At 38.1% G+C, this 11,757-nt stretch overlaps 1 protein-coding gene across 1 annotated transcript in view; it reads left to right on the forward strand.

Annotated features, from left to right (window-relative positions):
* The window catches only part of wu:fb63a08 (MAM and LDL-receptor class A domain-containing protein 1), a 52,418-nt gene extending 43,510 nt beyond the window's left edge, over positions 1-8,908 (forward strand). Inside the window, exons 17-40 of the mRNA XM_058757958.1 lie at positions 29-288; positions 507-591; positions 727-831; positions 1,018-1,155; positions 1,286-1,545; positions 1,765-1,849; positions 1,985-2,089; positions 2,276-2,413; positions 2,544-2,803; positions 2,908-2,992; positions 3,376-3,462; positions 3,611-3,748; positions 3,857-4,116; positions 4,336-4,420; positions 4,556-4,660; positions 4,847-4,984; positions 5,115-5,374; positions 5,478-5,562; positions 5,950-6,036; positions 6,185-6,322; positions 7,359-7,618; positions 7,837-7,921; positions 8,056-8,185; positions 8,394-8,908. Of these exons, the coding sequence (XP_058613941.1) occupies positions 29-288; positions 507-591; positions 727-831; positions 1,018-1,155; positions 1,286-1,545; positions 1,765-1,849; positions 1,985-2,089; positions 2,276-2,413; positions 2,544-2,803; positions 2,908-2,992; positions 3,376-3,462; positions 3,611-3,748; positions 3,857-4,116; positions 4,336-4,420; positions 4,556-4,660; positions 4,847-4,984; positions 5,115-5,374; positions 5,478-5,562; positions 5,950-6,036; positions 6,185-6,322; positions 7,359-7,618; positions 7,837-7,921; positions 8,056-8,185; positions 8,394-8,430 (3,416 nt within the window). The 3' untranslated portion in view covers positions 8,431-8,908. The remainder of the gene's footprint in view (positions 1-28; positions 289-506; positions 592-726; positions 832-1,017; positions 1,156-1,285; positions 1,546-1,764; positions 1,850-1,984; positions 2,090-2,275; positions 2,414-2,543; positions 2,804-2,907; positions 2,993-3,375; positions 3,463-3,610; positions 3,749-3,856; positions 4,117-4,335; positions 4,421-4,555; positions 4,661-4,846; positions 4,985-5,114; positions 5,375-5,477; positions 5,563-5,949; positions 6,037-6,184; positions 6,323-7,358; positions 7,619-7,836; positions 7,922-8,055; positions 8,186-8,393) is intronic.
* The last annotated feature ends 2,849 nt before the right edge of the window (positions 8,909-11,757 follow it).

The following is an 11,757-nucleotide window of genomic DNA, read 5'->3' on the forward strand; positions in this document are numbered from 1 at the left end:
TAATTGTTTTTCACAACTTCTTTTCCAGGTGGGTTTTATATGTACATTGAGGGTGACACTGCTGTCCATGGTGACACGGCCCGTCTCCTCAGTGCAGAATGTGCTGATCCTCAACCTCAGTGTCTTCAGTTCTGGTACCACATGTATGGCTCCAGCTGGACCATGGGACTGAGCGTCTACCTGCTGCAATATGGCAATGTGGCCAAGGAGGTGTGGAGAATGAGAGAAGACCAAGGAAACATGTGGCATTTTGCACAGGTGGACCTGAGACCAGATGTTAAGTTCCAGGTCAGTGAAAGTTTGAAAACGTCTGTATCAAATCTTCTTTGAATGCTCCATGGTAAAGTAAACATAAAAATATTTTATCAGTTTAATGAGGTGCAGGCTTCAACTTTTTCTATATACTGTATTTTAATTATATTTTGCCAAAAAATATAGAATGTATAAGAACAAAAATTGAATCAGTGTCATTTAAAAAGAAAACAAATCTGTTATTGTTCTATCAGGTGATCTTTGAGGGGCGTAGAGGAAGCTCAGCCCGGTCAGATGTTGCCATTGATGACGTCTCACTGCACAGAGGAGCCTGTAGCGGTATGTTTCTACTCTGCAGCAGCACTTAGTAAAAACATTAAGCTTTAAAATCAAGTCAACTTACTCAGCAAAATGACTATGTTTTGCAAAATGTTTATTTAACTTAATGTTTAAACAGTTGTAAATATCTTTCAGATTTACCAAACCGGGTCTCTCCATCTTCAGTCCCATTGCCACCAGCTGCAACAATGCCACAACCTGCACCCATCCAAACTGCAGAAATACCAAACACCTCAGCTTGTAAGCTCACTATCCACCACCTCTGTGTGATCACATTCTTTTATGATTAATGATGCCATAAAATAGCAATTACGATTAATTCTCTGCATCTGGCTTTGTTTTCAGAAAGACACAAAACAGCTCCTTGTCAGTTACCTGCCTATATAATTCAATTGTAAATGAATTAAATTTGCTTCTTTCTTCCAGCTTGTGGTGTCGACTGTGATTTTGAAAAAGGCATTTGTACTTGGACTCAGTTGGAGACTGACGTTTTTGATTGGACAAGACACAGAGGCTCCACCCCCACATCAATGACTGGTCCCTCCTCTGACCACACAACAGGAAGTAGGTCTTATTTTCTAGATCTTCAGCATAAAAATGATTGCAAATTTTGTAACATCACCAAATGAATGTTGCTCAAATTCTATGACAATTTCTCTTCTCAATAATTTTCTTTTCTTTTTTCCTTTTCCAGGTGGGTTTTATATGTACATTGAAGGTGACACTGTTGTCCATGGTGACACGGCCCGTCTCCTCAGTGCAGAATGTGCTGATCCTCAACCTCAGTGTCTTCAGTTCTGGTACCACATGTATGGCTCCAGCTGGACCATGGGACTGAGCGTCTACCTGCTGCAATATGGCAATGTGGCCAAGGAGGTGTGGAGAATGAGAGAAGACCAAGGAAACATGTGGCATTTTGCACAGGTGGACCTGAGACCAGATGTTAAGTTCCAGGTCAGTGAAAGTTTGAAAACGTCTGTATCAAATCTTCTTTGAATGCTCCATGGTAAAGTAAACATAAAAATATTTTCATCAGTTTAATGAGGTGCAGGCTTCAACTTTTTCTATATACTGTATTTTAATTATATTTTGCCAAAAAATATAGAATGTATAAGAACAAAAATTGAATCAGTGTCATTTAAAAAGAAAACAAATCTGTTATTGTTCTATCAGGTGATCTTTGAGGGGCGTAGAGGAAGCTCAGCCCGGTCAGATGTTGCCATTGATGACGTCTCACTGCACAGAGGAGCCTGTAGCGGTATGTTTCTACTCTGCAGCAGCACTTAGTAAAAACATTAAGCTTTAAAATCAAGTCAACTTACTCAGCAAAATGACTATGTTTTGCAAAATGTTTATTTAACTTAATGTTTAAACAGTTGTAAATATCTTTCAGATTTACCAAACCGGGTCTCTCCATCTTCAGTCCCATTGCCACCAGCTGCAACAATGCCACAACCTGCACCCATCCAAACTGCAGAAATACCAAACACCTCAGCTTGTAAGCTCACTATCCACCACCTCTGTCTGATCACATTCTTTTATGATTAATGATGCCATAAAATAGCAATTACGATTAATTCTCTGCATCTGGCTTTGTTTTCAGAAAGACACAAAACAGCTCCTTGTCAGTTACCTGCCTATATAATTCAATTGTAAATGAATTAAATTTGCTTCTTTCTTCCAGCTTGTGGTGTCGACTGTGATTTTGAAAAAGGCATTTGTACTTGGACTCAGTTGGAGACTGACGTTTTTGATTGGACAAGACACAGAGGCTCCACCCCCACATCAATGACTGGTCCCTCCTCTGACCACACAACAGGAAGTAGGTCTTATTTTCTAGATCTTCAGCATAAAAATGATTGCAAATTTTGTAACATCACCAAATGAATGTTGCTCAAATTCTATGACAATTTCTCTTCTCAATAATTTTCTTTTCTTTTTTCCTTTTCCAGGTGGGTTTTATATGTACATTGAGGGTGACACTGCTGTCCATGGTGACACGGCCCGTCTCCTCAGTGCAGAATGTGCTGATCCTCAACCTCAATGTCTTCAGTTCTGGTACCACATGTATGGCTCCAGCTGGACCATGGGACTGAGCGTCTACCTGCTGCAATATGGCAATGTGGCCAAGGAGGTGTGGAGAATGAGAGAAGACCAAGGAAACATGTGGCATTTTGCACAGGTGGACCTGAGACCAGATGTTAAGTTCCAGGTCAGTGAAAGTAAAACTTCTTTGAATTGTACAGGTTACATAATAAGCATAATAAGCATACTAAAACACAGTCTATAAAAAAATGTATGTTACTGGTCTATCAGGTGATCTTTGAAGGGCGTAGAGGAAGCTCAGCCCGGTCAGATGTTGCCGTTGATGACGTCTCACTGCACAGAGGAGCCTGTAGTGGTATGGTTTTACTCTGCTGCAGCCCTTAGTAAAAACAATCAGCTTTAAAATCAGCCCTGTTGAAAAAAAAAGCACATGCTGGTTAGGTTTGTTTTGAGGCATGTCAGCTGGTTTGCGCTGGTTTAAGCTGACCCTGAGCTGGTTATAAGCTGGTTAGGACCAGCTTAGAACCAGCACATAACCAGCTTAAACCAGCTCAGGACCAGTTTAAACCAGCTCATAACCAGCTAAAACCAGCTCCATCCATCTACCATGCTTCAAAACATAACTAACCCCAGCATATGCTGTTTATTTTCAACAGGAAAGTCAACTAATTCTGCAAAATGACTGCTACATTTTGCAGAGGTTTACTTTAGGTATTAACGGTCTTAAATATCTTTCAGATTTACCAAACCAGGTGGCTCCACCTTCAGTCCCATTGCCAAAACCTGTACCCATCCAACGTAGAGAAATTCCAAATGCTTCAGCTTGTAAGTTCACTATCCACCACTGCAATGTGATCACATTCTGTTAAAATTGATGATGCCATAACACTCCCAGAATTAATTAACTGTGTCTGCCATTGTTTTTAGGAAGATACTAATGAAACTGTTACTGAAATTTACTTCATTCCTCCAGCTTGTAGCATGAACTGTGACTTTGAAAGAGACATTTGTGCTTGGACTCAGATAGTGACTGATGTTTTTGATTGGACAAGACACAGAGGCTCCACCCCCACATCAATGACTGGTCCCACCTCTGACCACACAACAGGAAGTAGGTCTTGATTTCTAGGTCTTGAAGTCATTAGATCTTTTTAAGATCAAAATTGTAACAATTATTTTACATAAATTATATAAGTGTGTTGCACAACTTCTTTTCCAGGTGGGTTTTATATGTACATTGAAGGTGACACTGCTGTCCATGGTGACACGGCCCGTCTCCTCAGTGCAGAATGTGCTGATCCTCAACCTCAATGTCTTCAGTTCTGGTACCACATGTATGGCTCCAGCTGGACCATGGGACTGAGCGTCTACCTGCTGCAATATGGCAATGTGGCCAAGGAGGTTTGGAGAATGAGAGAAGACCAAGGAAACATGTGGCACTTTGCACAGGTGGACCTGAGACCAGATGTTAAGTTCCAGGTCAGTGAAAGTTTGAAAACGTCTGTATCAAATCTTCTTTGAATGCTCCATGGTAAAGTAAACATAAAAATATTTTTATCAGTTTAATGAGGTGCAGGCTTCAACTTTTTCTATATACTGTATTTTAATTATATTTTGCCAAAAAATATAGAATGTATAAGAACAAAAATTGAATCAGTGTCATTTAAAAAGAAAACAAATCTGTTATTGTTCTATCAGGTGATCTTTGAGGGGCGTAGAGGAAGCTCAGCCCGGTCAGATGTTGCCATTGATGACGTCTCACTGCACAGAGGAGCCTGTAGCGGTATGTTTCTACTCTGCAGCAGCACTTAGTAAAAACATTAAGCTTTAAAATCAAGTCAACTTACTCAGCAAAATGACTATGTTTTGCAAAATGTTTATTTAACTTAATGTTTAAACAGTTGTAAATATCTTTCAGATTTACCAAACCGGGTCTCTCCATCTTCAGTCCCATTGCCAACAGCTGCAACAATGCCACAACCTGCACCCATCCAAACTGCAGAAATACCAAACACCTCAGCTTGTAAGCTCACTATCCACCACCTCTGTGTGATCACATTCTTTTATGATTAATGATGCCATAAAATAACAATTACGATTAATTCTCTGCATCTTGCTTTGTTTTCAGAAAGACACAAAACAGCTCCTTGTCAGTTACCTGTCTATGTAATTCAATTGTAAATGAATTAAATTTGCTTCTTTCTTCCAGCTTGTGGCATCGACTGTGATTTTGAAAAAGGCATTTGTACTTGGACTCAGTTGGAGACTGACGTTTTTGATTGGACAAGACACAGAGGCTCCACCCCCACATCAATGACTGGTCCCTCCTCTGACCACACAACAGGAAGTAGGTCTTATTTTCTAGATCTTCAGCATAAAAATGATTGCAAATTTTGTAACATCACCAAATGAATGTTGCTCAAATTCTATGACAATTTCTCTTCTCAATAATTTTCTTTTCTTTTTTCCTTTTCCAGGTGGGTTTTATATGTACATTGAAGGTGACACTGTTGTCCATGGTGACACGGCCCGTCTCCTCAGTGCAGAATGTGCTGATCCTCAACCTCAGTGTCTTCAGTTCTGGTACCACATGTATGGCTCCAGCTGGACCATGGGACTGAGTGTCTACCTGCTGCAATATGGCAATGTGGCCAAGGAGGTGTGGAGAATGAGGGAAGACCAAGGAAACATGTGGCATTTTGCACAGGTGGACCTGAGACCAGATGTTAAGTTCCAGGTCAGTGAAAGTAAAACTTCTTTGAATTGTACAGGTTACATAATAAGAATAATAAGCATACTAAAACACAGTCTATAAAAAATGTATGTTACTGGTCTATCAGGTGATCTTTGAAGGGCGTAGAGGAAGCTCAGCCCGGTCAGATGTTGCCGTTGATGACGTCTCACTGCACAGAGGAGCCTGTAGTGGTATGGTTTTACTCTGCTGCAGCCCTTAGTAAAAACAATCAGCTTTAAAATCAGCCCTGTTGAAAAAAAAAAAAAGCACATGCTGGTTAGGTTTGTTTTGAGGCATGTCAGCTGGTTTGCGCTGGTTTAAGCTGGCCCTGAGCTGGTTATAAGCTGGTTAAGACCAGCTTAGAACCAGCACATGACCAGCTTAAACCAGCTCAGGACCAGTTTAAACCAGCTCATAACCAGCTAAAACCAGCTCCATCCATCTACCATGCTTCAAAACATAACTAACCCCAGCATATGCTGTTTATTTTCAACAGGAAAGTCAACTAATTCTGCAAAATGACTGCTACATTTTGCAGAGGTTTACTTTAGGTATTAACGGTCTTAAATATCTTTCAGATTTACCAAACCAGGTGGCTCCACCTTCAGTCCCATTGCCAAAACCTGTACCCATCCAACGTAGAGAAATTCCAAATGCTTCAGCTTGTAAGTTCACTATCCACCACTGCAATGTGATCACATTCTGTTAAAATTGATGACGCCATAACACTCCCAGAATTAATTAACTATGTCTGCCATTGTTTTTAGGAAGATACTAATGAAACTGTTACTGAAATTTACTTTATTCCTCCAGCTTGTAGCATGAACTGTGACTTTGAAAGAGACATTTGTGCTTGGACTCAGATAGGGACTGATGTTTTTGATTGGACAAGACACAGAGGCTCCACCCCCACATCAATGACTGGTCCCACCTCTGACCACACAACAGGAAGTAGGTATTGTTTTATAGATCTTGAGATCATTCTACCATGTTTAACATAAAAATATAATTATTTTACATGAATAAATTAATAGTTGTGTAGCACAAATTATATGACAATTTCTCTGCTCAAAAGTCTCCTGATCCTAATTTCAATGTGGGTTTTATATGTACATTGAGGGTGACAGTGCTGTCCATGGCGATACGGGCCGTCTCCTCAGTGCAGAATGTGCTGATCCTCAACCGAGGCATTTGTTGGATTCACTGAGGACATAATTACCGATTATAATGACTCATACGTTGCACCACGCCGCATAAACATAACACCATGTCTGCATTTGTGATCGTACACTGCTCAAAACTCGCGTTTGCATAGTCAGTAGTAAATTCTTTAAATATTGAAACGTACTTACACGCTGTGAGTCAGAAGCATCAGACTGTCCTTGCGACGTTGGAATTGCCCCACTTTATAGTGTTCACAGCCATTCATAGTGTTCACATTGTAGGCTACTCTCTCCCAGGTTCAGGAAATAGTCCTCCGTAAAACGCGCTGCACACACTCGAATATTTGCGTTGTACTGTTCTGGAACAGTGTTGTAACTATAACTTAACCACTGATTTCTAGTTGTTTACTCATTTGGAAGGCCAAACAAAGTACTTTCGCTTTCATAACGAAACACACAGCGTCTCCACGACATGGCGGCGGCAACAACAATACTACAGCGAGAATAAAAGTTACACCTTCTTTCATTGCGTATACGTTTGGCCGGTGTTATGCAAATCTTCCCACACTGTCACGTTGACATGTGGGGGCGTGTTGAATGAGCCATTTTAGGAAGGCATGGCAGAGTCTTTTATAAAGAATATCTCTTTGGGTTTGAGACTTTAATCTTTGCAACTTTACAGATCTTATATATGCACAAACAGCTTGTAACACTCCAAAGAGAAAGGAAAACTTGAAATTGCATCATATGACCCCTTTAAAATCAAAATCATTCAAATTATTTTACGTAAATTATACAGGTGTGTTGCACAACCTTTTTTCCAGGTGGGTTTTATATGTACATTGAAGGTGACACTGCTGTCCATGGTGACACGGCCCGTCTCCTCAGTGCAGAATGTGCTGATCCTCAACCTCAATGTCTTCAGTTCTGGTACCACATGTATGGCTCCAGCTGGACCATGGGACTGAGCGTCTACCTGCTGCAATATGGCAATGTGGCCAAGGAGGTGTGGAGAATGAGAGAAGACCAAGGAAACATGTGGCATTTTGCACAGGTGGACCTGAGACCAGATGTTAAGTTCCAGGTCAGTGAAAGTTTGAAAACGTCTGTATCAAATCTTCTTTGAATGCTCCATGGTAAAGTAAACATAAAAATATTTTTATCAGTTTAATGAGGTGCAGGCTTCAACTTTTTCTATATACTGTATTTTAATTATATTTTGCCAAAAAATATAGAATGTATAAGAACATTTTTTAATCAGTGTCATTTAAAAAGAAAACAAATCTGTTATTGTTCTATCAGGTGATCTTTGAGGGGCGTAGAGGAAGCTCAGCCCGGTCAGATGTTGCCATTGATGACGTCTCACTGCACAGAGGAGCCTGTAGCGGTATGTTTCTCCTGTGTCTGGAGGCCCTTAGTATAAACTGCCTAACGTGTTAAGAGTTGTAAATCGATTTAATAAGCCAATTATCTAAATCCAATACCCAAGCATACCAGCGAAACCTCTCTCTGTCTCTGCAGAGATCATGCTCTCGGACACACAGGGAAATTCTGACAGCATAAGCGAAAATAACATGATAAAGCCAAACGAGGAGGTGGCAAAGAAAGAGAGCTGGAAAGCAACAGATGACAAAATCACAGCAAGACAGAGGTAGAGAGCCTTTTTTATATACTGTATTCTGTATATGTAAATTATTTAACATATTATACAATTAATTCAATATTAATTGATTAACAGCCATGTATATATGTGAGAGTCATTATTAAATATTTTTGTAGTGCATGTTATAGAGTTATACATTTAGACATTTGCTGTATTGCATGTTTTGATTAATACACCAATAATCTTTGGTATGCAGGCGGTCCCTGCTGTTTAGGGAACGTTCTCGGGCTTGAGCTGAAACACTACGAGGCAAAATATTAGCTGAAAGTATCTGTCATCTGTCAATATGAACCCATTCAACATCATGGCTCATGAACTACTCAGACCAGTTTTAGCAAGATGATTTGCTGTGTAAGTGTTGTTTACCTAGGAAGTATCGCTTATCACCTCTAACAGTCATTTCATATTATGATTTACACATAACACCATTGAAAGATATGGTGTTTTCCCCTAATATCACAGTGATTTTTCTTCCTCAAATTCACATCTCGTAGCAGAGTAACCGCATTACATTAACTGTGAGAATGTTACACTAATGTTTAAACATCCACAGAACGTCCAAATACTTATAATTTTCAACAATTAATCTATTGTTTTATCATTTATAAAACTAGCTAACTTCTTTTTGCTGAATGTTTTATGTGCATGTATGTTATCTGTGACTGTGAGTCAGTGTTTTTGGCTTTCATTTAATAAACATTTTATTCAGTAAACCTTCTGAAGGTCCTGTTATTTTTTGACTTTGTATGTTTGTATGATTCTGCACATTATTCAGATGTTACAAAATTGTTTTCCAGCATTCCTGTCATACTTTCAGATTTTAAGTGTAATGAGAAGTGACATTTATATACAGCCAAACCTGCTTAGCAAGTTTGTAGCCTCAAGAATGTTCAGCAGCTCTATTTAAACATGTAATGAAGTGGCAGTGAAGTGAGTTGAGTTGGACACACTTACCTGAACAGGATGAAGGTTTTAGTTGTCCATTTCTGGCTTCTCTTACTGCTTCTGTACCAAAGAAAGAAGAACCTGGCATCAGGTAAGTCAGACGCTCTCCAGGTCATCTGCATGTGTACACGTGTTCTTGAGGAACTACAGGTGACAATGAACTCGCATAAGATAACCACAGGAGCATAAGATAACCACACAGTAAAACATCCATTTTTGTAAGGTACAACACTAAATTTTGTTTCAATGAGACATATTTTTTATATATACTAGCGGAAAGAAAATATCCAAACTATACATTTAAGTGTTTCCTTTACTATACTGCATCTATTTGAATCTATTTGTGTCTGTAGATTTTTATCTGAAGTAGTATTTCATGTGATTTATGATACCAACATTTTACATAGCTGTGAAATTTCACAATTCTTGACACCAATTTCAATACCAAAGCAAAAACGACTAGCCTAGCAATACATTTCAAACACTATTAAATAGAAAACACTAAAAAAATTAATTCAATAATACAAAATTACATTTTTCAGGTATGTATAGTATAACAGTATAAAAGAGTACAAAAATGTAATAATCAAATGTAAAACAACATAATCTTTACTGTATAAAATAAATACAGATTAATCTTTACTCAGTAGCACATACACCAAATGCTCCAGTTTTATTCCTATCTATATCTATAAATTTCATACATCATTCACCTGGTTTATATAACATTTTATTCCTAAACACAAAAATGTATTTATTTTTTTCTGTCTTAATGTACTGTGATTAATCCACGCATATTTATTTATTTACCTATTTGTTTGTTTGTTTAACATGGACATCATAATTCCATTGGAGGAACCATATGCATTTGCTTATAAGTGCTTTAGCACACATGCTAAAATAATATGCAAATATATTTATTTATTTATTTATTTATTTATACAACCGTTCTTTCTGGTTCTCGAATCTGATTGGCTGATAGGTATGCGATATTGGAGTCCAACAGAGCTCTTCGTCCTCTTCACCGTTTGTATCACTCCGCTTGCCGAAGTTGCCGTATTTCTCTCAGCGCGTGTCATTGCGGACAGCCAAATCCACTATACTTTTAAAAATAATTTTGTGTCACGGAATGCAGTTTTAAGAGTTTTTTAGGCGTAATGTGCTTGTTTATAAAGATAATGTCTATTTCAAAATTTGCTTTGACGTTTTCGGAGACGGGAGATCCATCGTTTCAGTGGCCGTTCAGCGCTCATTACACCCGCAGAGAGTTCCTGTTCCATTAGTCAACATTTTAAGTGGATCAAAAAAGTTCATCAAAGTTGCCCTAAGACAAGAACAGGTATTGTTTTGGTTTTAGGACAACTTTCATGAAAGGTTTTGATCCACTTCAAATATTAACTACTAATATATATATATATATATATATATATATATAATTTCTCCTTTTTTGAATTTATTGGATTCCTTAAAATACCAAAATACAATGAACACCAATGAAAAATTAGGAAAAAAATGTATCATTCCAAGAGCTGAATTCAACACTGCACTCATCTTGAGTATTTTATCTTTCAGCCCTGTGTTCAGTACCCACAGTGCTCTGCTGTCTTGACAGGAATGACAACTGCAGTCGAGAGTGTTATTGTGATGAGTTCTGCATCATAAATGGAGACTGCTGTTCTGACTACAATCGGACATGCATTCAGAGTAAGACTAAACACTCTCAACACAACACATTGATACAAGAAATAATAGTTGTCAAGAAATTGATTTTGCATTCCAATTTGAGATAAGGTGCTGTAGGTTAACAATTTAAAAAAAAAAAAAAAAAGTTTAAAAACAGCCTGGGGCCAAAGCGCTTCAACGTCATAGAACAGGGTTCCTCAAACTTTGCCCTGGAAGGCCAATGCGCTGCAGAGTTTAGCTCCAACCTTGATCAAACTCGCCTACCTTTGATTTTCTAATGATTCCAAAGACATTAATTAGCATGCTCAGGTGTGTTTGCTTAGGGTTAGAGCTCAACTCTGCAGGAAAGTGGATCTCATGGGCCGGAATTGAGGATCCCTGTTATCGAAGCTCAACAACAGTACTGCTATTTAACCACTAGAGGGCAGTACATGATAAGAAGCAGTGTTGGGTAAGTTACCCTAAAAAGTAATTAATTACTAGTTACTAATTACATCTTCAACAGTGTAATTAGATTACTGTACAAATTACTCTCTCCAAAAAGTATTTAATTACTTATTACATTCTAAATCCTATATCAACCTCGACAAGTTAATGATACAAGGATACACATGAAACTGTTCTTTTAATTCTTTGAAGTAAACAATAGATAACTACATAAATTATTCTGGTCACACTTTAGAGTCCAATTCTTACTATTAACTAACTATTAACTATGATTTGTGCCTCAATATACTCCTAATTACTGTTTATTAATATTTAGTAAAGTTGTTAAGTTTACGAATTGGGTAGGATTAAGGATTTAGAATAAAGTCTTGCAGAATAAGATATTAATATGTGTTTTTTTAAGTAATAATAAACAGCCAATATCCCAGTAACATTCATGCTAACCAACTAGTTAATAGTGAAAACTGGACACTAAAGTCTTCTTA

Source organism: Onychostoma macrolepis, chromosome 02 (genome assembly GCF_012432095.1).
Source record: "Onychostoma macrolepis isolate SWU-2019 chromosome 02, ASM1243209v1, whole genome shotgun sequence".
In the NCBI taxonomy this organism is placed as follows: Eukaryota; Metazoa; Chordata; class Actinopteri; order Cypriniformes; family Cyprinidae; genus Onychostoma; species Onychostoma macrolepis.